This window comes from Protomyctophum parallelum (genome assembly GCF_964188405.1).
Source record: "Protomyctophum parallelum genome assembly, chromosome: 10".
Classification (NCBI taxonomy): Eukaryota; Metazoa; Chordata; class Actinopteri; order Myctophiformes; family Myctophidae; genus Protomyctophum; species Protomyctophum parallelum.
Genome location: NC_139704.1, coordinates 19,441,185 through 19,468,344, shown reverse-complemented (window position 1 = coordinate 19,468,344; position 27,160 = coordinate 19,441,185). Strand labels below are relative to the sequence as shown.

The window sequence follows — 27,160 nt, the reverse complement described above, 5'->3', positions numbered from 1 at the left end:
TTGAGAACTTGAAATGGGGACCTGCATAATTAGTACTTTTACTTTTGGTACTATACATTTTGATGCCAATACTTTTGTACTTCTGGACTTTTACTTTTTCCACCACTGCATGCACAGTACAGCCTCATGCGAACGTAGACTAGTATCAACCAGTATCAACATACTGAGTGTTGATGATGATGGTCGTCAGACCATCATCATCAAGCTAATTTATGCTCCGTACGACAGGTGTGACAGGTGTGTATGATATGAATCAGTCTTAAGACGGCCTCACGTGAGAGAGGATGACATGCAACAGTGGAATAGACATTATAACCTCCCGCGCTGCCCGGGAGTTCAGCTCTGATAGGGTGCTGCTGCTGCCGTTACCTTAGTCTGTGCTCTCATGAACGGAAATCCCACGCTGCACTTAAGGAAGTCCAAATCAACAAGTCCACAGGAAATGCCCTTCTCCTCCTGGAGAATAAACGCAGAGCAGAGCACAGGGAGGCCACGAGTGAGCAAAGAGGGAGCAATAATACAGTCAGACACACACAGACCAGACCCAGTGTTGCCATGTCCCCTTATTATAAGCGACTTGTGCGACTTGAAGGGGGGTGGGGGGGTGGGGGGGGGGGGGGGGGGGGGTTGTCTCCTAATGTTGTTTCAAGTCAAGAACCCCCCAAATTAATATTTGTCCCACGTCTATTTATGTACAATCCTCCTTTTTCGAAATTTCCTCAAGATTATATATATTTTTTGAAATAGCTGATCTACAAGCTCACAAGCTTGTAGATCCGCTATTTTCAGATAACTCACGTACACGTTTAAAGGTAAATTAAGGCCTCTCAGGGCTCGCTTCTTTTGGGCTCGTTTTCATAGACCTGGTTGCTTAATTGTTTCTCTCGCAAAACCTGGCAACGCCGGCACAGACACACTGGAGACGGAGTGGGAGACACACGCGCGTGCGCACACACACACACACACACACACACACACACACACACACACACACACACACACACACACACACACACACACACACACACACACACACACACACACACACACACACACACACACACACACAGTCTGGAGATACAGACGAGGGGGCAGTGGAGAGAGGGAGGGTGACAAGGATTAGGTTTGAAGATCTCCATTTGGTTTCTTTCAATGGGAAAACAATTGGATACATTTCACGGTACATGGACTGTGAAGATTGAATAATGCCATGAATAACAACATTTGGCATACTTTGATCAGATTGGAATTAAAAACACTACATTGCAGTGGAATATAGTCCCAGTTCAGTGCTTTAGTTACCGTAGTGGTTATTTTCATGTCAAGGACCCCCAAAGTAATTATATTGTGATTGGCCGCAGACCCCCCCATCTGAAAATACTTATCGCCACTTGTCAGTGAGCCAAATACAAGAGTTTAATGTTTAGTATAGTCATGTTTGAGGAGCGCTAGCCCCTCCTATGCCCAGCTTTCCGGGTTTGTGTGAACTGATGAGTGGCTGATGATTTGGCTGATCAACCCATAGCGATGATATGATTTGATTGGCTGAGCAAAGCACATCATTATTGAAGAGAGGGCAGAAAAGTGAAGACGACGAAAGTGATTGGCCGGAATGATGAGCAGTACGGAATGTGATGTACGATGATGCATGATGATAAGAGTGCCCCTCACTTCACACGGGTGTGATTTTTTTTCAAGATTTGTTTGAAAAAAGCAGATCTACAAGCTCTACAAGCTCACAATGTGACACATTGTGAACTTTATACTGTTAGTGTATAGGGTCAAATTGGTTACACTGTGAGGCTATATTAACTTCTGGTTAAATTGGTTAAATTGGTTGATTTGGTTGATTAAAACCCCTTTGGACCCATGGGGGGTCCTTGGACGGAAAAAAAATCCAACGAGTTTGCAACCCATTTTTTCACCTGACAGGGGGGAGTTTCCCCGGCCGGACGTAGAGCGTGGAAGGAACACGTTATTCCGACCAGTTCCTTTCCCCTCCATCAGGCGCCCCGGCTGGCCAGGGGGGAGGTAGTTTAACCCAGGACCTTCTAGCTGTGAGGCGACAGATCTACTGACTGTGCCACCTCTATCTAGCACGTTTCTCACCATGCATCACATTAAAGGTGCATCTCTAAACAAACTTGAGAAATGAATGGAAAAAATAAAACGTGACGTGATGTGACGGCACACAGTTCTTTGCGGGAGTGTAATTGGACGGCCTCCAGGCTGCGTGTTTGGAAGCTTGTCTAAACAACATGGAGCTTGGCCGGCTGCGCTGTGTAAACAGTCGAGCCTTGACCCTGCGAGGAGAAGAGGAATTCTTCTAGTGAGGGTTCATTGAAGGGCTGTCTTCTCCTGAGCTCATGTGTGCTGGCAGTGGTGGAAAAAAAAGTATACTCAATTGTTCTACGTATAAGTAAAAGTATCAATGCTGCGATGTTTAGAACTACTCCGTTACAAGTAGAAGTATACGGAATTCAAAATGTACTTGAGTTAGTACAGAAGTATTGGCATGAAAATGTACTTAAAAGTATCAAAAGTAAAAGCATGCACTATGCAGAATGTCTCATTTCAAGTTTTCAAAATGTATACAAATCTTTTGAAAAGAGCAGATCTTTTGTGAGTTTGTTTTCAAATGCCCAAAATGTACTGTATAGGACTGATGTGGTTACTTAGTTTCGTAATAATAATCTACAAAGTAACTAAAGTTTTCAAATCAATGTAATGGAGTAAAACTACAATATTTGCCTCTGAGATGTAATGGAGTATAGCCGTAAAAGTATTGGAAATTGGAAAGACTCAAGTAAAGTACAAAATACATTTACTCAAGTACTTTCTAAGTACAGTACTTGAGTAAATGTACTTACTGGTTTACGTTCCACCACTGCTGTTTTCGGAGCTCATGTGCTGGAGAGTGTGAAAGAAACGGGCGAGGTTCTTCTCCAGCGTGGGGCCTATAGCGATGATGGACGAGCCAAAACGTGTGCTTCTGGAGGCTAAAGGTAACAACGCGCGCACAATTTATGTTCCCACGGAGCGGCCTGCCGCTTCAGCTCGTATTTTAACACACTCGCACGCCTCCAGAAGCGATAAAACAAAGATGTGTTTTTTTGCATCTCTGGTGTCATAACACCATGACACTATAATAGTGTTCCATGTCTGTAGTTTCATAGTAGGCAAACATTCTGTGAAAATAGGTGAACTTTCAGGGCAAAAGGCGGTGTAGTGAGAAAAAGGAGGGGACCAGGTATAGACCCCTGGGGGACCCCGGTAAACAAAGTATAGGTTATATGGTTTAAATCAGGGGTGGGCAACTTTGACGATGGAGAGGGCCATTGTATTTCTACACTCACTCCAGAGGGCCACATTGAATATTTCTGTCTGTTTGCATGTTTGGAAATGTAAGAGCTGAAATCAATAATATATCAGTATTCTGATATTAACCTGAGGGCCGCATTAAGTGATGGTGGGGCCGCATGTTGCAGTTGCCCATGTCTGGTTTAAATTGTTAACCACTTTTCAACCCGATGCTTCAATTTTGAGCATGTCATTTTAGGGAAAATGTTTTTTTCTTTTCTTTTTTTTGACATGGTGGTACGTAAGTGGTATCCACATTCCACATTGTCATCAACCCTCCCCATCTTATTCAGCAGTTTTCACGCCTGGGCAGGGCTGCAACCCCCCCCCCCCCCCCCCCTCCCATCATCATGAAGTCAGCTTTAAACACACAGGTCTCTGTCCTTTGGGACGGACCCGATGGCGAGCCTATTGGGGGGGGGGGGGGGGGGGGGTCGGTTGATGGGATGGGATGAGGTGGGGACCCCAGCAGGCAGCACAACTGGCAGCGGTGGAATTTCCTCTGTTTCCTGTATTCCTCCGTGCTGTATGCTGTGCAAACACTGCGCGTCCCATGAGACCGGGCAGGATTCGAGAGGGGGGGGGGGGGGGGAGTCAGCTTTGTTTATCGCCCACCTGGCAACTCTTGAGAGAGAACAGTTGCACTAGCATCATGTGGCACACCGGGCGATGACATATGGGCAGGGCCGTGCCTTCACGGGGGCGAAAGAGGACAAGGGTGTGTGTTTGTTTGTTCAGCGCTTCTTCACTTTCTCGCCGCCTTCCTGCTTTTTTTCGACTCTCACTGGGGTTCGTCCGTCAGCGGGCTGGTGTCGGAGTGCGTTGCAAAACGCTAGGAGTGGTCAAAGTCAACAGGGTTTGCTTACGCTGCTGGCGGGTTGGGGAGAGACGATGCATATATTTTCAAATTTAGAGTATGCAAATACTTTGAGGGGTGCAGACGCCGTGCAATACAATAATGCAGCAATAAGAGAATAAATGGGGGGGGGCTAATGAGTATCATTTTTGGGGTCCTTGACATGAAAAAGTATGGGAACCACTGCTGTACACAAGGGTCTTTAATGTCTATAAAACAGTTGGATTCACTTCACTTATTTCACTTGGGATTCCTTCGTGCACATTCTCTGTCCGAGCCACAACGCTGTCTTCACTCTCAGAAAGGTAGCACATACTTGCACCTACTATACTAAATATCTACCACCTGTCGTAAATCGTAAATAAGAAAAAACTAAAAACTAAATGAAACTTTTAAATAATAATAAATAAAAGCCACAGCTCTGAGCCCATCAGGAGGGATAAGGAGAAATGACTCACAGAGGCAATAAAACAAGTGGATCCAGTACGGTGTGTGTGTGTGTGTGTGTGTGTGTGTGTGTGTGTGTGTGTGTGTGTGTGTGTGTGTGTGTGCGTGTGCGTGTGTGTGTGTGTGTGTGTGAGAGAGAGAGAGAGAGAGTCTGTCTCCTCAGGGGAGCAAAGACAGAGCTCCTGAAACCAATTCACCTCCCTGGCTTTCAGACAGCTTGTGTTGCAAGAACAACACAGAGATAACAGAGCGCGGCTCTTAAACATGAAGGGAGCACGAGTTCACGCTTGGCTTGCCGGAGGGGGAAAGAAAAGCCTCGGGGCGGTTTGGAGCTGACCTCAACGCCGCAAAAAGAGAGTTCGTATCAACACCTTGGACTTCTCCGGGCCTAAACGGCTGTCTGCATCAAGAATGACAATAACTATAATAACTATATCTCTGCTCTTGTGCAGAACATCAACTTTTCAGGATCTTCTAAATCAAATACAATACTGCCTCATCAACGTTGGTACTTGACTTTATACATTGTCAGATGCTTGAACCCGCTGGCTTCTTTGTCATCATTTCTTAATTCCTGTTTGCAGAGCTGGTCATTCCACACCTATCCAGTTCCCGAACAACAGAAGGCGTCGGGAACGCTGGTAAGTTGATCCTTAAAGTCAACCTCGTTCATTAAATTAGTCATGCAACTTGAACCCTAAAGCACTATTTGTGTAATATCTCCACCCTGCCAATTACAGATACTATTCATTATAATACATATATTTTATTTTCCACCCTACCATAGGTGTGGCGCGGTGTTGATTTCGTCGACGAATACTATGACCAAAATGGTTTGCCGACTACCGTTTTTCACTGACGAAAAGTAAATGGAAAGTAAATGAAAACTAAGCTACGATGACTAAAGCTAAGACTAAATATATTGACAATTTTTTCAACAAATAAAAACTAAACTAAAATGTTAGGAAGGGACTAATGGACAAGAGATCCAGTGTAATGTTAGGAAGGGACTAGTGGACAAGAGATCCAGTGTAAGCCGTTTTACACTTGGAGTTGGTTGCATGCTACAAATAGCAGATATACAAGCTTGTAGATCGGCTATTTTCAGCAAGTGTTAAACCAGTCATTACGACGGCATCAAGGCCCGCCTAAATACATTTTAGTCGACTAAATCAACTGTAGATTTAGTCGACAAAAGTCGCATGATATTTAGTTGACTTTTGCACTTTTACTCAAGTACATTTTGAATTCCAGGACTTTGACTTGTAACGAAGTATTTCTGTATTGCAGTATTGATACTTAACTTAACGTAACGTAAGTAATAAATGTGAGTACTTTTTCCACCACTGCTCACGGCCCACCACTCGCTGAGTCTATAGTAGGGGAAGAAAACGTGTTCCTGATAAATGTTGACCCGGTCCTGCATCAGGGGATTCACGGCTCATGTCAGCGGTGTGCGTGCGCGCTGTGAGTGACGTGGCGTCTCACTCAGATAGGGAACCGAGGGGAAGGGGGGGGGGGGGGATCTGCTGGCCTCTTCACAGCGTGAAGTGAAGTGAGAAGTGAACGAGCGAGCAGACCCGGTGGACCCGCGGCAGCGGCGGCCAATAGATTCCAGCCTACGCAACCCCTTTCTCCCATTCTGGGAAAACCATTTGGGCCTAAATTCTAAATCTCAGACTGCGGGGCTGACAATCATCTGCAGACAGAGAGGTCTGAGCTCCTAATAGGCCTTATAGGCCACGGAGCCCCCATAACTCTGTGTGTACACATTGAACCATATGGACCCGTAAGGGTCCGTCTGGCTGGCTCCATGTGTACACTCTCAGAGTTACAGAGCCCTAACTATCAATCATATAATATTAGCTCAATCAAGGAACCCTGAGAGGGGCCCAGTGCTCCACCACAGTCTACTCTATGTCACATTGAAGGGTTGTCCCCGTTGTTGATGTGAAAAGTAGGTTCAATCGTCGTGACACGTTTTCTGTGGTCTTGTCAGCAAAGTTTGTGTGGTGGGTGGGGCCATATTAGTCGCGGAGGACTAAAGCGGGGAGGCGTTAGGGGTTTAGTGGCCTTGCTGCAGGGTCAATTCGACATGTAGACACAGAGGGGGCGGCTCCCACCGGACAGGAGGCAAACCAGTGGCCTTCCGATCACCAGACGGCCGCTCTACCCACACAGCACTACGGCCGACTGCATGCGTAGGGGCGTCTGTCTTGAGTGAATCAGGGAAGCATGTGACTGAGGGTCAGCCAAAGGATCTGGAATCCTCCGAGACGGTACAGCTGCTAGGGCACTCTCCTCTTCCCTTTGACCTCTTATATCTGCCTACACGGAACAAGATCCGGCGTGTCCCTTTAACTCTGTGAGTGTACTAAAATGTAGGCTATCCTTAATTAACGCTCCAGCGTTTCTCAAAGTGGGTGCCATGACACAAGTCCAGGGGTGCCTCAGGAATGAATACTTCGACAATATATAATGCACTTGGGGGCGTTCTTTTTCATTTTGAGCATGTAGATCGGCTATTTTTTGGTGAATGTTCCCCCCAGAATAAAGATGCTGGGATTTAAACGTGAGGTATAAAGTTATATACAATCTGTCCGAATGGAAACACAATATATTTCTCAAGGTTCTATATACCCTGGATGATTTGTTTTAATTTACAGGGGTACATTGAGCCCCCCCAAAATGAGACCACTGTTGTACACAGTAAAAAAACACATTTCTACCGCTCAGACGAGAAGAAATACCCGCTTGTCCAAGGAAGATATGTCATAAACCTTATGACCTTCAGGCAGCGCTACTACAGCGCCAAACAGTGGGTGACCGACCCCATCCGTCTACATCTACATCAGGTCCAGAGCCTGGGGCAGAGGCTTTTGTGCTGGTTCTGGACAACGGTGTATCCGACGGACTCGACACCGGGTGATGCACTCCCCGTGGGGGTGTGGAACGCGTGTGTCGAATGAAGCCGGTGGAGCGAACGGTTCTTGAGTTACGTGGACAGACATAATACATACACAAGTACTGTATGTACAGTACATACAGAGACATGGTGCTTTTATGGACAATACTGTATATATCTATCTTGTTGTATTCGTCAGCATTTGGACTTCTCTCGCGGTATGATGTCATTATAAGCCTCTTCATGCCTTCATCCATCTTTACTGTACAACAATAGCTGCTGCAGCACAAATGGCCTTCTACTAATAATTCCCATGTGTTCCAAATTTGTCATCAGCCTTTATCTCCCCCCTCGAAATAGAACATGTAGTTGCTCTATTAGCATTCCTATGATTCACTCGCATGATATCATATCGCCGCAACCGCTAACATATACACAACAGACAACAGCCAGCTCTAAGAATAATAAACAGAAGAAAGAGGAGGGTTCTTTAAGTAAATACATGTAGCAGTACACTCTGGCCATGCCGACAAACAGACCTTCTGCCAGAAGTTGATGTAGAAGACCTCTCTGGAGAAGTTGAAGTAGATGTTGGTGTCGTAGGCGTCGTCTCCGGAGTTGGAGATGGTCAGGTTCAACGAGACGTTCCTGACCCCGCCCAGGGCCAGGTGGGGCTTGCTGTACATCCTGGAGATCCAAAAACGGAACAGCACAGACAGTCAGACACAATGGAACAACACAGACAGTCAGACACAATGGAACAGCACAGACAGTCAGACACAATGGAACAGCACAGACAGTCAGACACAATGGAACAGCACAGACAGTCAGACACAATGGAACAGCACAGACAGTCAGACACAATGGAACAGCACAGACAGTCAGACACAATGGAACAGCACAGACAGTCAGACACAATGGAACAGCACAGACAGTCAGACACAATGGATTTCACTAAATCCACAGACAGTCAGACACAATGGAACAGCACAGACAGTCAGACACAATGGATTTCACTAAATATGCACACCTGACACCTCGAGCAACCATTGTGCGAATGGAAAAAAAGCGTTAAGCTGGGATTTAGACAGACGGGAGCCAGTTCCTTTTATAGAGTTCTAAAGCTGCAATTGATGTCTTATACCCGGGATTAGATCTTTACTTTATTTATTTTTACTGCTGTTAACGACTGATTGGGCGGAGGAAATGTCAGTGTCAGCCCAGTAGGGGTCCCACCCAAACACTGTTGTATTAGACGTAGGCTATTGTATGAACCATACAGATTGATTAAGTTCTGGATTGAAGCTTTAAAGGTAATTGTTTCAGACGAAAGATGAGAGTGTTCGTTCAAAAGCATGTTTATGTGACTTTTAAATAAAATTTTGATGGATGACTGACTGCCGCCTTCCTGGAGAGGAAGCGGGTGTGCTATTGTTTCTCTGAAGAGACAGACAACCAAAAAAAGGAAAAAAAAGGCATCTCCCTGTAATGAATGAAAATACATGGACATCCTCCATGCTTTTAGAGCCAAAGCATGCATCATTCAGGGTTCCATTCTCCACACCCAGGCCGGGCCTCCTCACAACCATGACGTCAGCCTTACTTCCTCGGAGCAGGGCGGACTGGCCAGTAACGCTAATATAAACAGTACACGTTTTAATGGCCAAACCGAGAAGGAAGCTACAGTAGTGTGTTTTGTTTTTTCTTACCCAGAAAGCAACAGTCTCCCGTGTAGACGCAGGTCGGCGGCGCAGTCGTCTGACAGGCAGTTCTTCTCGAACCAAGTCTGAAGAGAGGAGGAAAAAGTAACTAAGTACATTTACTTAAGCACTGTACTTAGGCTTTGAAGTATTTGTACTTTACTTGAGCGTGTCAAATTTTCTGTACTTTCACTTCTACTACACTACATTTCAGAGGCAACTAATTGTACTTTTGTAAAAACTTTAGTTACTAGTTACTTTGAATATTATCACAATAGCCCTATAGGCTATTTGAAAATAGCAGATCTACAAGCTCACTTTTCAAAAGATTTGAAAACTTAACATGGGACATATTTCGCATATTGAATACTTTCTACTTTTGGTACTTTAATTACCAATACATTTGTACTTTTACGCAAGTAAATTTTGAATTCCGAACTTTTACTTGCAATGTTCTACATTGCAGTATTTATATATATATATATATATATATATATATATATATATATATATATATATATATATATATATATATATATATAATTATTTTTTTCTGACTTTATTGATATAGTACTATCAAGTGAAGACTGACAGGAAGGAGAGAGAGAGAGAAGGGGAGAGTCATGCAGCAAAGGTCATCATGAACGGGACTCGAACATGCGACGCGCTGTCAGGCCAGAGCCAATTATGTGGCATCCACCTGGACCACTTGGCCTATTGCAGTATTGAGACTTTTACTGAAGTAAAACATGCAAATACTTTTTTTCCACCACTGCTTATGACCTCATGGTCAACATAATAGTGTAAAAAAAAAAAAAAAGCCTAAACACTGGACTCTACACAGGGGGCAGTGTTGTGTCACTGTTGCAATAATGGCTCCAGTGCCTCTCAACCCTTTTTCATGTCAAGGAGGACGGACGGTCCCCCACATTAATATGCATTTGGCCACGGACCCCCCATCTGAAAATATGTTGTTCCAGGACATTTTCACGATAAAAAAAATAGCAGATCTACAAGCTCCTATCTATAAGGTGACACAGACGCCTTGTTCCCTCTGCCTTTCTATATCTGTGTCGAAAATAAAGGCCCTCAAAAAAATAACATGAAAACATTTCTGAAATACTAATAATAATAAATAAAAACCAACGCTTCGCCGGATGAAAGTAAGTAAACGTAATGCATGGTAATCAAATCCCCATTTAACGGCCATGAATTCCTGACAAAATGGATTCTCTTAAGTGCTGAGAGATGCTAATCCGACCCCCCCACCCCCCCACCTCTCAAGAAGCGCATGCTGTGGCCGGGGAAGCACATGTGGCATGGGGGGGAGGTTGCTAAGAAAATAAATTCATCAATCTCCTGGATTCCACTGTTGAAAAGTCAACACAGCCCCCAATAGCAAGCTATGGTAACCAACACCATATCATTTTAAACCTCTCCATTTTGGATCTATTCCATACATTCCTGCAGGCCTGCTGATGGGAAGAGGACGTGCCTTTAATGCCTGCCTTACAGGTGTCGCCCGGATTTGTGGTCAGTTTCTCATTTCTAGCCCAATCAGGACATCAACCACTTCAGAAACTGGAGTTAAAAATAAAATAAAAAATGACTGAGGCCTACAAGATTTGGTGGACCCCTCCAGATCACTGTTTCCCAAACAGTGGGTCGGGGACCCATTTGTGGGTCACGGACCAATTTTTATGGGCCACGGCGACTTGAGGAAAAATCTTTCCCGACTGCAAAACAAAAGAAAAATAATCCATAAATACAAAATGTAACAAAATGAAGAAGTAGTGAAAATAGCTGATCTACAAGCACGCAACGTGGCGCGAAGCTGCTATTTTCACTAGTTTGGGTCCCTGGCAAACAAAAATGTCTAATCTCTCGTTTGAGTCTCGACCTGAAAAGTTTGGGAAACACTGGTCCAGATAACCTGTAGTGTACTTCAACTTCTACAGGTAATGACGCTTATCAATGTGTGACCAACACCTAGAGAACACCGACCGATCCAGTAAACATAATAGTCAGACAGTGGCCTGTTTAGAGTGTCCGCCCTGAAACTGGGAGGTCGGGGGTTCGATCCCTGGCCGGGTCATACCAAATACTGTAAAAACGGGACCCAATGTCTCCCTGCTTGGCACTCAGCATTAATGGGTTGGATTGGGGCTCAAATCAACTAATGATTCCCGAGTGTGGCGCACGCTGCGGCTCACCGCTCCAAGAGATGGGTCAAATGCGGAGAACAAATTTCACTACGGCAACGCAGTGAAATGTGACTAAAATGTGACTAATCGTACGACTTTGACTTTGAGCTAAACATCTGTGTGAACAGCTCTATGACATTCTAATTGCAATATATTCCACTCCATAATACTGAAGGAGGGGACATGTTTTTGTTTTTGATTCCCTCATTGACCAACACCTTGAACCAGTTCCACACCATGCTGTCATCGCCAACCCCCGCAGTATATTACTCCACGTTATAATTTAATTAGATACTGTAGTAGTATGACTCAAACAGTATCCCTCAATTCATAGTCATAGCAGCTTTTAGCAATACTACAGATGTCCTGCCATTGGCTCTTCAGTAGATTGTCAGAACCTTGTCAGTGAGAAAGGGGGGGGGGGGCATTCATTTTGCCAAGGTGTAATTATGTTAATTCTATTCAGATTCACTGCATAGAGAGAGTTCCTCTGCTGGACACTTCTTCTCAGTGGCAAAGCAGTAGAATTAGCATTAGGCTAATCATCAGTGAATAAAGCCTGAATTAAACCTTCAGGAAAAGATTAGGAAAGCACCAAGAGTTGGAATGGCACATCTATCTGTTCCATTCTTGCCAACCGGTGCTAAACTCGCAAATTTCATGTGTAATGCCACTATAGGCTAAAGTAGAAGCCCCTCATTTTTGTTGCATTTAGTGTTTGAAATATTTAAGTTGAATGCTTTTAGTATTTTTTGTATTTTTGAGGCGTGCTAGCCCCTCCTATGTCCAGCTTTGAGGGTGCGTGTAAACACAAACCTTGCCCTAAGACAAACACTGAATGCCATTGATAATGAATGGCCAGTTTTACGTCATTGTCCCAACACAAACATCACATGCCATTGCCACTGTAACTCTGAGAGTGTACAAATGGAAGCCAATGGATTTGGTTCCATTTACACTCTCAGAATTATGGGGATTCTTGAAATGAAAGTGTGAGACCCACTGGTCTAAGTGAAGGACAAGTTAAAGTGGGCTGGAGTCCTACGCCATAGCCTGGCCACATGAATCTATGATGTACGACAAGTTAGTCTTGTTCATTTAACCTCGACAGTGTGTGATTTACTCCTTCTACTGCACAAAACGCTTTGTGGTGGGTCCCCTGACAAAAAGACATCCAGAACCCCAGAAAAGATTTGGAATGTCTGCTTCATGCTGCCTCCAATCCCCATTCATCACATGGGGGGTTGACAGCGTGTCTAACCTCATTTCTTGCAGCGATCTTGTCCCCTTTCTGCCATCGCAGCACTGGAGTCAAGGCGGGCAGGTCTCTGTCCTGCGGTCCGGTCAGCACGTGTTTCCCCAAGCTGTACGCCACCTCAAACGTGATGGCAGCGAACACGTCCTTCACGTCCTTCTGTAAAAGAGTACACGCAGCGAGGTTATCTCAACAGATGTGACTCGTGACAACTGAAGAATACTAGTAGGAACCTCTATGCACCACTTACATGGTGCATAGAGAGATATTCAAGATAAATGACAGCTTTTTTAGTAATTGCCAGTTGATCAATGAAATATAGTAGAGCCTCCTTAATGTCAAGTCCACTCAGTCAGTCCAATCACAACACCAGTGGGAGTTGAACAAACCACGTGCAACGCAGATTCGGCTCAAACAAGGGGTTAAATAAATTTAAAATCTAAAATGTGGAACGCCCTACCAGCGCCCTACCCAGCCTTAAAGACATGTGAATATCAATCAATCAATCAATCAAAGCCAGTATTCCTCTCATGGAGTAGACACCTTTCTGTGCAACTCCACAGACTCGCTAAAATATTTCACTGCCTGTCCCTGTATGAGTGACTCTCATGTCAACAGAGGACCTGTCCCTGTATGAGTGACTCTCATGCCAACAGAGGACCTGTCCCTGTATGAGTGACTCTCATGCCAACAGAGGACCTGTCCCTGTATGAGTGACTCTCATGTCAACAGAGGACCTGTCCCTGTATGAGTGACTCTCATGCCAACAGAGGACCTGTCCCTGTATGAGTGACTCTCATGCCAACAGAGGACCTGTCCCTGTATGAGTGACTCTCATGCCAACAGAGGACCTGTCCCTGTATGAGTGACTCTCATGTCAACAGAGGACCTGTCCCTGTATGAGTGACTCTCATGCCAACAGAGGACCTGTCCCTGTATGAGTGACTCTCATGCCAACAGAGGACCTGTCCCTGTATGAGTGACTCTCATGTCAACAGAGGACCTGTCCCTGTATGAGTGACTCTCATGCCAACAGAGGACCTGTCCCTGTATGAGTGACTCTCATGCCAACAGAGGACCTGTCCCTGTATGAGTGACTCTCATGCCAACAGAGGACCTGTCCCTGTATGAGTGACTCTCATGCCAACAGAGGACCTGTCCCTGTATGAGTGACTTTCATGCCAACAGAGGACCTGTCCCTGTATGAGTGACTCTCATGCCAAAAGAGGACCTGTCCGTAGATAGTGAAGCATAAATATGCTTACGTTCTTTACAAGATTCAGTTGCACCTTCTTGGTTTTGGTATGCAGGTCAAATAAAACCGTCTAGGGCTGACCCATTAGGGTCGCTGACTGTTGCCGAGTCCCCAAGCAATTTCTGCATGCAACTCCCCTAATCTTTCCCTATTTCCTTTCCCTATAAAGGCAGAAAACCTTCTCAAAAGTCTTTAAAAAGAAAAGCCTAAAACTGTGTAATAAAGATAACAAGCTCTCTCCATCCACCACCCATCCATCCATCGCTGTCTGTCTACAAATCAGATGAGAAGTGTGATTTAACGTACAGTAACATCAGTACACCGCCAGACTTGGCAACAAGAGTCCTCGTAAAAATGTCAACTTACTGCAGTATGGAATGCTCAAAAGACAGAAGTCAGAAATGTATCTTGTCAAAAGATATAAGCTCATTTCAGCTCATTCCCTGACCCTGAGAAGGGCATGAGCTATATGATGATGGTGACGCGTTGCCGGTCAAATCTGTGCGTGTGCATCTTTTTTTTTGTTGCTTCTGGCTATATGACAAGAAACCACAAAGGGGTGTTTCATTTGGCTGCAGATTTGGAAATAATGAAGAGTCCCATTGAAATCCCATGTCTTCATTAGAGGATATCGCTGGAAGGCTTACATGGGACGAAGCAGCAGATATTATTAATTTTGCTGTTTTCAATTCAACCCCCATGTCCATTAAACTCGACTGTGATCTTTTTGAAGGCCAGTTGGTGGGCCCTGGCTCTGATCTCCGCGTCTCAAAGCCACAGGAAAAAACACACGTAAGCTCCAGAGGCAAACGTTGTGCCTCTGTGCCCCGTCTGATGTCTGCCAACGAAACGTGGAGCCACGGCCCGCAGTGTAAACACAAGGGCTACTCTGTGTCTTTTCCGGTTGTCAGTGAGGGTTCTTTTTCTTCTGTTTGTCTATTATCACAACGCTTCCCTACGTCCAACCCACCCCACCGCAGGCAGCCACCCAAAAGGTGGAAAAAGTACTTGCATGTTTTACTTAAGTAAAAGTATCAATACTGCAATATGGAAATACTCTGTTACAAGTAAGAAGTCCGGGAATGTACTTCAGTAAAAGTACAAAGGTATTGGCATCAAAATGTAGTTGAAGTACCAAAAGTAGAAAGTACAGTATATGCACGATGTCCCATTTCAAGTCCCATTTTCAAATGAAAAAAAAATCTACAAGCTCACAATGTGTTGCACGCGACGCATTGTGCATTGTGAGCTTGCAGATCTGCTATTTTCAAATGGCCGAAATGTATATAGGGCTGAAGTAAAATTACAATATTTTCCTCTGAGATGTAGTCGAGTAGAAGTAAAAGTATTGGAAATTAGAAATACTAAAAGTAATTTCCACCACTGGCAGCCGCACATATCAGGACACGCTCGCTCTGCAAAGAACTCACACTCTCAAAAACCCGAGTGTGCCATTTCTTTCTCACAAGTTAAATAAATGAACGCCCCTTTGCTACCTAGCAACAGTGAGAGAGTTATGACAGGAAAGAGGAAAAGTTGTGTTATGTGCAGGACATGAACAGGCAAAAAAAATAAAATAAAGAGATGGCTCGGGCTCCCCGCTGGGAACAGTGCTGCACGCCCATAACTAAATGGGTCATGACCACATCAGTTCATTCTCACTGATCCTCCTTGGTTCTTTACGAGGACATTAACTTCCTGACTGTCCATTGGACCCTACCACTAGTAACCATTCCAAGCGTCTGGCGAGTTCCCATGCACACTAGGACGGGTCAGCGATAACGCGAAGTTAACATCATGGCCGCCTGCAGTCAGAAAAAGAGGTCACCCTCCCATCCATCATTATATGATGCCTCACTGGGGCTCATAGAGACGGTGTTGTTTGGAGCAATGTCTGGTCAGCTCAGGAGCCGAGGTGAACAATGTTATGCTCAGTTAGTGCCGCGACAAGTGGTGGTGTATAACTGTGGAAGGAGGGAGGCTGATGGCGAAAATCCTTCCAGTCTCAGTTCCCCCCATTAAAAGCAGAATGCGTCAAATGGCCCCTGTCCGCTGGCCTCAGAGTGAACCCCCCCCCCCTGGGAACACTTAGCACGGGGGTCTCGGCGGCGCAGGCGCGCAGCCCCCCTCCCCCCCCTCCCCGGCCCTGCCACTCCCCACTGTTTATCTCACGTTTTTCACGAGCCTCGAGAGAATTGCTGGGGACATAATGACCTGTTGTTCTAAAATCTAAATGTGATGTTTGCGCAGAATCTCATGCTTGAAAAGTGACCTTTAAGTGAATAGGGGCGCAGTCATTAGATTTTTTCCATTAAACGAGAGTGCAGTATATCGCTTTCCAAAACGTTTCCAACAGTATACCCAGATTATTGGGCAGGCACAAAATCACTTCCTACCTCAAACACAGTGGGGCTATAGACTAGCTGGAGGACCCCCAGGACTCGCAGCCACTGCACATTACAAGTGGAGGCGGTCATTGGTAACACTTGGCCTGTGCTTTTTTTTATTACGCCCTTATTAAAGCTACAATCCATAAGTTTTATGTCCGTTACCTCTCTCTCCCTCCCAACGGAGAGAGAGAGGTAATGTCTGAACTACAATAAGGACAAACACACATAAGCCCCAGAGAGGCAGAGACAGATCAAGGGCTCTATTTTCGTCCATGCTAAACCCTGTATCCCTAAACTACTTTGCCTTTTTTGAGTGGTGCGAGACACTCCTATATGCAGAGCTGTGTGTGTTATGTACAGTATGTATGTGTACGTACGTACGTGTATGTATGAGTACGTAGCTGCAACACCTAAAGTGGCCAGTAGAGTACACACACACACACGGCCAGGGAGTACAGTACAGTACAGTACAGTACAGTACAGTACAGTACAGTACAGTACCACTCACTTTTACTATTTTGAATAGTTAAAGCTCACAACGTGTCGATGTAGATTGGCTAGTTGACCTTTTCAAAAAATATTTTCAAAATAGTAAATACAAGTAGTTTAGAGAGCCCAGATTGTCTTTGTGCCCTAGTGATGTCTGCCAACGTGAAGCCATGAAACGTAGTGTTGAACAATAAGTGTTCAATCCAGTATGCTGTCTGTTTCAAATAACTGTATAGACATTATCGATCAGTTGTTATCAGTGGTGTAGTGATAGTCTACCGTTATACCCTATATACTACATAGTATCATCATATCATGCTAATCATTTCATCCATTGACCACACGCAAGATCATACGTACTATTTATACCGTCCGAAACAACCTAGGCGACAGCACTGGTTGTACGGTAATCCTACCCTAATGGAAGAGTAAGGTCCAACCACTGCAGTGATGCACGTACATTATATTGTATAATATCATCTTACAATATTACTTAAAATAATGTTTTATTCATTAAACTAAGCCCCGGATTGTTCCCAATATTGCTTCACCACGGCTCTTGTCCCTGGGCGAGTGAGGGAATAGCCTCCCCCATAACATAATAATTATTCCTTTATTTATGGAACGGAGAAGTTCCAGACATGGATAGTGTTAATAGCCTGTCACGTGTCGTTAGAGTTAAATACAGTCATTGTGTTAGTTTCATTAAAGCCTCAGGGAAGTGGCTGTAGCTTTCAAATCAAACAGGACATAGCCTAGGCTACAGTATATCAATGACACGGAGGTTCTTCAAAACTCACTATTCAAATGAAAACTTGTGGTATAATACTTGTGGTAGAATACCATTCTGAGTCTGAGTAGCAGAGTTCATTAATGTCATAATCTCTTTGATATTAATATCCTCCAAAAGGAGATTCTCCTAACAATGGATCCCAGTCTGTTTCCCTGACCCAGTGTTAGAAGTTAAGAGTGTTTCCTGACAGGCCTCACAACAAGTTCATAGATCAATTTCAACTACATAATGCATTTGAATCATTCCATTAATTATCCATAGAAATGGTCTGAAACAACTGGAAGAGAACAATGTAAAAAGAAAAAGAAATGCACACACGTGTCATGAACGTGCGCTATAGAGAGACAGGATGTTAAATCTTGATTTTCATTAAATAATTCTGTCTGTCTCTTCGTGTATATATATATATATTAATGCTGGGCCGTTATCGGCGTTAACGTGCTGCGTTAACGCGAGAATATTATCGCGCGTCAAAGAAATTATCGCCATTAATCTATTCTCAAAGTTGGGTCTGGGAGCTGGGTCTGCATTGACTGCATAAAGCGAGCAAACTAGGAATTTCACGTTTCAAATTGCCATTCGAATGGAGCTTTTATCATTTATTATCCCAGTTCATTCTGTTGGCAAGATTTTAAAATAATAAGCCCCGACTGCCTGCGGAGTTTATTTCTCCTGCCTTCTGTGTGATTTATCCACTATACATTCTGCGTCTACTACATCCTGTAGTTCACTTAAGAAATAAAAGTATTGTTACAAGCAGCTTTTATTTTGAAGAGGAAGAGGAAGTTGTTTCAGGTTGTAGCCAGCTACCATGACAGTCTTGAGTCTACCGGTGCGGGTGGCAGTGGAATAATAACAACAACATGCTTTTAGCCAAAGTTCATAAAAACCGCATGCGTCTATGACTTAAACAATGTAGGCTAAACACTTTGGAATTACGTTAAACATGGTATATCCTCCGTGGCGGCGTCATTAGGTGAGTACTAGTTAATTAATTGTTAAGTTTCATAGTATCATTCATCATCAACAGGCTGTTGTTTGATGCCCCCCAAAATGAACAGGTTACAGCCTAAGGATTCTCATTCTGTCACTGCCTGCAAGGATGGCCGCCGTGCCATTTCTTATAAATTATCTAATTCATATGTGGTTCGTCGTGGGTCCACTCCACGTGGAGTTGTTATTGTTCATGTGCCACGGTGCGCGCCGTGGAGAAGGCATTAGGAGCGCAGCGCAACAGCCTAATAGTATGGCATATTATTGTCTGTACTCTCTGCACTCTCTTTCTGTCCAGTCCTACGTGTATAGGCTGGCGATTGTGGCGACTTTAATTTGGTTAATAGGCTAAAGAGAGAGCTGTAAAGGGGATATTGTCTATGGTCAGTTCATGGTGTGTATCATTCTCGTTTTTAACCGGGCCGTGATAATGCGTCGCAATGACGGTAGGCAGTAGCCTAATAAATACAATGTAACCAACTTGCGCAAGCATTAAAAAATGGGTTGTTATTCTGTGTATTATTATAGGCTAAATATGAGCTAAAATAAACAATGTAAATATTCGAATATTTCCGAATATTACAAATAATGAAGCAATGAAATTCGAATTGGATTATAGAGGTGAACTGACAGCACTAATGTGAACAAGCTGGTGTGTCTGAGTGACTGGTGGAAGAAGGAGAGGTAGAGGTTGGACTCAAATCATGTCACAAAGCTACTGACTGTAAACAGTTCTTCATCACCTCTAGGTTTACAGTTTAATTAATGTCATATCCCAGAAAAGGGGGTACTTTGTTCTTGCACCCACTGTTTCAAATTGCCTGTATGGTAACGTGTTATGGTTATTCGTGTTTAACTGAATAAACAATGTATAACACACGTACATCGTATTGAACATTATTATTATATTTTCATTACCAATTATGATAGGGCTCCTGGTCTAATGGGCCACGTGGCCCGTTCAAGGATTTACTTCTGGTCATTATTTAGGTAGCGCACACATATTTTCAATGCTTTCGGCAGAGTTCAAATGAGCCATTTTAATCTAGATTAATCTAGATTAACTCCAGAATTGCAGTGAGATTAATCTAGATTAAAAAAATTAATCTATGCCCACCACTAATATATATATATATATATATATATATATATATATATACTTAAAAAAAAAACTTTCAAGGAAAGGACTGCACACTCCAGGGAACAAAGATGGACAACTTACTGCATCTGTGCATCAACTTATTTATTAGCACGACGTGTTTCGCCGTGAGCTTCGTCAGCTGCTCACGGCCTGACAAAGCTCACGGCGAAACGCGTCGTGCTAATAAATAAGTTGATGATGCAGTAAGTTGTCCGTCTTTGTTCCCTGGAGTGTGCAGTGTAGTTTTTCCAGAAAACTATAGGTCAGGATTTAAAAAGCGTTTTTAGAATGGGCCTGCAGGTCTAAAAAACCCACTTTAAAACACTTTTCAAGTAAAAAATTATAGTTGACAAAGGTTTGCTCATTTCACCCGGACGGAACGATGCGTTGTAGAGGAGCACAGCAACAACGCAAGCTCTCAAAGCTGCATGTTTTATCTCCCATTTGAAATTGGAGCCATGGTCTCCCACACGCAGGAGACCCACACATCCACCACTCACCAAGAGGGAGCCATGGTCTCCCACACGCAGGAGACCCACACATCCACCACTCACCAAGAGGGAGCCATGGTCTCCCACACGCAGGAGACCCACACATCCACCACTCACCAAGAGGGAGCCACGGTCTCCCACACTGAGGACACCCACACATCCACCGCTCACCAAGAGGGACCAAGGCGCTATATAAATGCACCATTTACCATTTACCATTCAAATAAGTTCCGGATTGCGACTTTAACTCTCACATGCTAATCTGATCAGCAAGATGGCAGCGGACCAAACTGCCCCTCCATGTTCACAGAGCGGTTCTCTCATAGTGGGTGCGGGGAGGATGATGTCACCTTTAGAAGCTCTGATCTTCAGTATAAACGCCCCGTGCTTGGCCCAAACTCAGGAGCAACACAACAGAACTCTTTGCTCTGGTCGACGCGTTAGCCAGGCCGGCCTCTCCTTCCACTGTAAAAAACGCACATGTACCGTACGCACCGCTACGCTGCTACGCACAGAGAGCCGGCAAGTGGTCATGGGAACTATCGTAGGAAACTGACTAACGTACGGTCTTCCTTTTTAGGGCAAAAGGCACTTGGATGACTTGCAGGATTTAGGGGCCGCTCATGCTTAATGTCAATGTGCAATGCATGGGAATCTCATATGGATAAGTAGAAACAGCTCTCTGGCTGAGTGATAGATGGATGAATGGGAACAATGAAGTGTTAAAATAGACAGAGGGCCATTTGGAATTTCTCTTGACAAGTATTTACGCTCACATCTCTGGCATATGGGATACATGCGTTCACGATGCCAAACTTAATATTCTCATGGTCTCACGACGGAGCATTATGGTAGAGTAAGAGTCAGACCGTGTGTATAAACTCTGGGCCTTACGTCGGTGTTGTTTTTCCGGCATGCCATCGCTGACTGGTCTACGTCAGTGGTTCTGACTGGTTCTGACTGGTCTACGTCAGTGGTTCTGACTGGTTCTGACTGGTCTACGTCAGTGGTTCTGACTGGTTCTGACTGGTCTACGTCAGTGGTTCTGACTGGTTCTGACTGGTCTACGTCAGTGGTTCTGACTGGTTCTGACTGGTCTACGTCAGTGGTTCTGACTGGTTCTGACTGGTCTACGTCAGTGGTTCTCAACTTTTTTGTGTCAAGGACCCGCAAATTGACACTTTTTAGCATGCAGACCCCATTAGAAAATATACGCCAAGGACCCCGATAAGAGAAGATGTTTACGGCTCTAGCAGTGATTCTCAACCATTTTCATTTCAAGGACCCCCTCAGTTTGACATGCATTAGGGCCTAATGATTAGGCTACGGACCCCATTTAATGGCATTTCTATATCTGGGACCCCAATTTATATTGCAAAATCAATGTTAATTGAACTCTGAGTGTGTACAAATGAAACCAAATGGCGGTCCACAGCTAAATGACAGCAGTTGTGTGAACCAAATGGACCCTAGCTATTATGGGTCAATAACCCGCCTCAATTACAGAAACCTCAGTCAGCACTGAGGGTTTTACATCAAGACTGGGCTGCTAGTCCTAGAGATAAAAACTAATCTCAAACTGTAATTAACATCAAGACTGGGCTCCTAGAGATAAAAACTAATCTCAAACTGTAATTAGGGCAACCACACTAATAATGCATATCAAACCATGGGGCGTGATTGTACAATGGCTGAGAAACTGTGTTCTAAAGCCACTTTGTCACTGGTGGTTTTATACTAGACACTTACTCCAATCGTAATGCCTCTTGCAAAACTGCTTAGGTTTCGCTATACACGGCGAAACATCCTCAGGGATTAGGATTTTACTGTGCGGTTTTACTCTTTCATACTTGATTTATCTGCTAGAAACCCTTCCATATTTCCCACTGATGTATACTTAATTGTGTTCCCCAAGCTCCGCTCCTCATTTAGTTTCGACATCTTTAAAAGCTAACATGGATGCCACTTGCTAACAACTTTGCAGTAAGTTGTTGCTTCTGAACCTTAAGCAATATCACCAACTAAGCATTTCCTATTCTGTTGTTGTCACTGCACTACTTTCATCATTATTTGAATTCTTGATCAAGCCTTGTCGGTGCATTTACAATTGAGTTGGGCCTGTAGTCAGTGGTGGAAAAAGTACCCAATTGTTTTACTGAAGGAAAAGTATCAATACTGCAATGTAGAACGACAAGTACAAGTATAAAGTATTGTCATCAAAATGTACTAATGTACCAAAAGTAAAAGTACTCATTGTGTCTCGTTTAAGGTTTTTAAATGTATTAAAAACGTTTGAAAATAGCCGATCTACAAGCTCACCATGCGTCGCGATGTGATGCATGGTGAGCTTGTAGATCTGCCATTTTCCGAAATGAACATAGGGCTGAAGTGGTTAATGTATGTTTTGTAATAATAATCAAAGTTACTGTAGCAACTCAAGTTTTCAAATAAATGTAGTCGAGTAAAACTGTAAAAGTACAATAGTTGCCTCTGAGATGTAGTGGAGGAGTAGAAAAAGTAAATTGGAAATACTCAAGTACAAGTACAAATACCTCAAAATTGAACTTAAATACAGTACTTAGATAAAATAATGTACTTAGTTTACACCACTGCCTATTGTCTATGTCCTAACAAATCAGAAGTGGTTCTGCCCCAGTGCCTTTGTCTTTCTACTTCTGGTCTGCAATCTGTTACGTTTTTCTCATTGATAGTCCACAGTGTAGAGAGACAGGAAACAGGGAGGGAGAGCCGGGGGGGGGTGTCCGCCAGGCCCGGTAATGGAGACGGGACTGACTCGCTGCCAGGCGTCAGAGCCCACGACGCGGCCCGCGCCCCAACCACCCGGCCATCAGCACACCCTGTTGCCTGTTTTCTGCTGCCTATTTTACTATCTGATTATCAATTTGATTTGATTTGATTTGATATATTTAGAAAAGCAATCATAATAAAACATTCAGCGATTCAAGGATTTCACAGTAAAGTCCGAAGACTTATACTGACTCTATGAGTCAGTAAAGTAATAACTCTATGAGTCATTTGGGCTTAATTGCCTCCAAGTGAATTCTTTGTGTCACTCAAGCCTTAGAGATAAAAAAAATCTGAATTGTGAAAAAATAATCACCCAAGCACCAAAAGTTACAGCAAGGCTGTTCAGAACCGTGTTACTCTGAGTAATGTCTAAAAATCGTAGCGAAAGTATGAAGCATATATGATTCAACCTCATGATTACCTCCCGAACTCCTGCCAGGAGAGAATAGTTGCGTCTGTGTGATGTTAGTAATAGAGGCAGACCCTCAGATGTCTGTCCAGCCTCATACACAAACCTGAACCACTAGTAATAAATTGCAGATTTTTTTACCCCAGGACTGTTTGTGTGTCACGACGTTTCCAGAAACAGATCAAACTAACTGTATCATTCCAAAGGAATCATGCATTTACTGTACGATGTCTCGGTAGTAAGGCAAAAATGCTGTTGCCATTGAGAGGCAACATCTTTAGTTAATAAAGATTAGATTATTAGATATGTATAGTATAGTGGCCAGTTGAGTTCCAATGCTAACTGAATGCTTCCAAATGGTAATAATGAATGTTTTTTTCCTATAGTGAAAGAACAACAAAAACAGTGCGCATACAATTTCTGATCGAAAATGAAATACAGCCCTGCGTTGTTGTTCTTTTGTCTAGACTATATATTTTGCTGTCTGATATAGTGTACGAGGAATTGATGCAGTCTGTGAGGAGTCAAGACTATGCCCTGGCAAGGTTAATGTTATAATATCACATGACATTGACAGAAGAGCTGTTTACGTTGCCTAATGTCTTCTCCTTGCTTCTATGCTTTGGTTGTGCCCTATACCGCTCAGATGATATCTTTGCAAGGATTCATATAATCAAGTGTTATAATGGCAACTGCAGCTATAGGTTGAAACAGATTGGGGCAACAGAGGGTCAGTCTTTGACTGACTCACTGTGAGTATAGAGGGACGCAGTCCCGCCCCCGGCGAGAGGCCCGGAAAAAGTATTCCTCGTTCATTTTCCCCATAGACTTTTCAAAATGTTTTTATTTAAAGACGTTTACACTGCGGAAAGCCAACTTGGCTCAGGACAAATCATGACAATAAACACAATGTTTTGGGCCTATAAAATAATTAGAAAGAAGAAAAACTAAACAAAAAGTGTTGTACCCTGCCCTGTTTTTCTTCTTTCTAATTATTTGATAGGCCCGCCACATTGTGTTTATTGTCATGATTTGTCACGAGCCGAGTTGGCTTTGTCTGCGGCGTAAATGGAACCAAACGGACCCTATAGTGGGTCCATTTGGTTCCATTCGTACACTCTGAGTTAAATTAACATTGATTTTACAATATAAATTGGGGTCCCAGAGATAGAAATGCCATTAAATGGGGGTCCGTAGACTAATGCATGTCAAACCGGGGGTTCTTGAAATGAAACGGGTTGAGAATCACTGCTAGAGTCGTGAAAATCTTTTATTTTCTGGCATATCTTTTCAAATGGGGGTCCAAAATGTGCCTAAAATCTTTGAATATATATTGTTACAGAGTGAACATTTTAAATTAACTTAAGCTTCTGGGGAGGTCCCTGGAACAACATATTTTCAGATGGGGCGTAGGCATATTACATATAATGTTTGGGGTCCTTGATCACCACTGATACAGAAACATAAGGTTTTCCAAAAAACTGTCATGATTTAGAAGACATTCTTTCAGTCAGTCACACTACACAACAATTCTGTTGACACATATCATTCCTGCAGTCTGTCTGTCTGTTTATTGAGTCAATTTGCATGAAGCAAATCTTTGCGAATCATATTATTTAGCTTTATAATTTAATGCTTCTGAACTGTAATGTGTTTCTGTTTTGTCGCTCACCGACAAAACCCCCGATCTGACGCAAGATCGGGCTTTGATCGCCAAGGTTTTGCTCGCCGTGTGTGAAAGGCTCTGCGAGAAGATCCAGCGCCGATAAAAGCCCTCGCCGACGCCTTCCCGAGCGTTTCTGAATATCTACAGTAGCAGGTTTAATATTTGGCTCTCTCACCGACTGGACATCATACTAGTATGAACTGGGTTGCGACCGCGTCCCGAGAAGGCCTGTATTACAGCCAATGTAATACACTGCCGATCCCTACTCGGCTATCAATCGTTTAGTGTGAAAGCCACAAAGATATAATGACTCCTGTAGTGTGAAATACATAACGATCTGATGACTCGCCGACAACTTTAAAACTCCTACAGTCTGTAGGGGGCTAGGGGCCATTAGTCATTCAAAGACACATTCTTGCAATTTGTCTGGTCTAATTGTTCTGTGCCTGTGAATACATTTGGTGTAGAGGGAAATACTAGCAGACTGCAGACCTACAGTATCAGGTAATGGAGGGTACGGGCCACATTTTATACTGCCGTGATTCAGCCAAATACTACTGTAGGTTTGGACTTACTATTTTTTATTCACTACTAAGGTCCTGTACAGTTGTGCCTCTCGAGCGTCTCCCTAGGGAGGTCCTCGAGGCACGTCCCACTGGGAGGAGATCCCCGGGGCAGACCAAGAATGAGATGGAGGGATCACATCAACTCACTGGCGCCTCGGGATCTCCCAGGAGGAAGTTACCAATGTTGCTCTGGAGAGGGAAGTCTAGAGCTATTCAGTATTTTGTCACCATTTTCATTTTAAGAGCTAGGTCAAAATAATCTTAACCTTTACTAAGTGAAAACATTATGAATGCTGTAAAACACAACAATGTGGTGTAATATCCTCCTTTGAGCAAACCTGTACTACATATTTCCCCTAGTAAAAAATAAAAAAAGCCCCCCAAAAATCTGCACTTTGGGGGAAAGAGCACTTTATAGAGAGCTATCACTTAACTGACAGGAAACATATACCATATGTACAGTCATGCATGATCTACACCACGAACAAACACCAATAAATACCTTTCTGTGCATAACAGCGCATACCACAGCCATTCCATCCCAGAAGCAGCACGTACGTATCATAGTTCCATCCAAAGATGAAGATCTTGAAATTGAAACAGGTTTTGTTTCAGGATGTTCTTCCAAAATATGCAAGACACGCACACACACACACACACAGACTTGCTCGCACTCAGAACCACACCCCCCCCCCACACACACACACACACACACACACACACACACACACACACACTCACTCACTCACACATACAAACACACACACACACACCCCCACACACCCACAAACAGCTCAGACCATAACACAGTCCATGCCTCATGGAATATTTCCCAAAGGAGATTAGTACTCTAGTCCAGTGGTTCCCAAACTTTTTCATGTAAAGGACTTGCCCGCGGACCCCGTTTAAAAAAGAATGCCAGGGACCCACATACAGTAACAGAAGAACTTTATGGCTCAAGCAGTAATTCTCAACCATTTTAATTTGGTTCCATTTGTACACTCTCTGAGTTACAGACCCATAAGGGCCAATTTAGTTCGTATCTATCATTTAGCTGGGGACCCCCTGGAACTCCCTCAAGGACCCCTAGGGGTCCCCGCCCAGACCCCACTTTGAGAACCAATGCTCTAGTCCAGTCAGTGGTTCCCACATGTTTAGCTAAAGACCCAAAAGAGAACCTACCTAACTAACTAAGTGAAAATAGTTTTCTTTCAAATGTATGAAATTCTCTGGTTCTATAATGTTTTTAATTTCAGAAAATGTTTTGAAATAGTAACAAAAAAAACATTGTAGTGGGGAAAAAAACTGAAAAACATAGAAATGGGTCCCGACCCACTGCTTGGGAACCGTCGCTCTAGTGGGCCCAGGAGTGCAGATAGGGGAGAGATATACATCGCTGTGCGGCGCGTATACCTTTGAGAATTAGGAGTGG

The 27,160-nt window shown here is 43.7% G+C and overlaps 1 protein-coding gene across 1 annotated transcript in view; it reads right to left on the bottom strand.

The window, feature by feature from the left end:
* Positions 1-27,160, bottom strand: part of itga9 (integrin, alpha 9) — a 103,749-nt gene that overhangs the window by 23,704 nt on the left and 52,885 nt on the right. Inside the window, exons 16-19 of the mRNA XM_083774146.1 lie at positions 12,734-12,886; positions 9,278-9,354; positions 8,108-8,255; positions 370-456 (exon numbers count right to left, since the gene is read on the bottom strand). Of these exons, the coding sequence (XP_083630272.1) occupies positions 370-456; positions 8,108-8,255; positions 9,278-9,354; positions 12,734-12,886 (465 nt within the window). The remainder of the gene's footprint in view (positions 1-369; positions 457-8,107; positions 8,256-9,277; positions 9,355-12,733; positions 12,887-27,160) is intronic.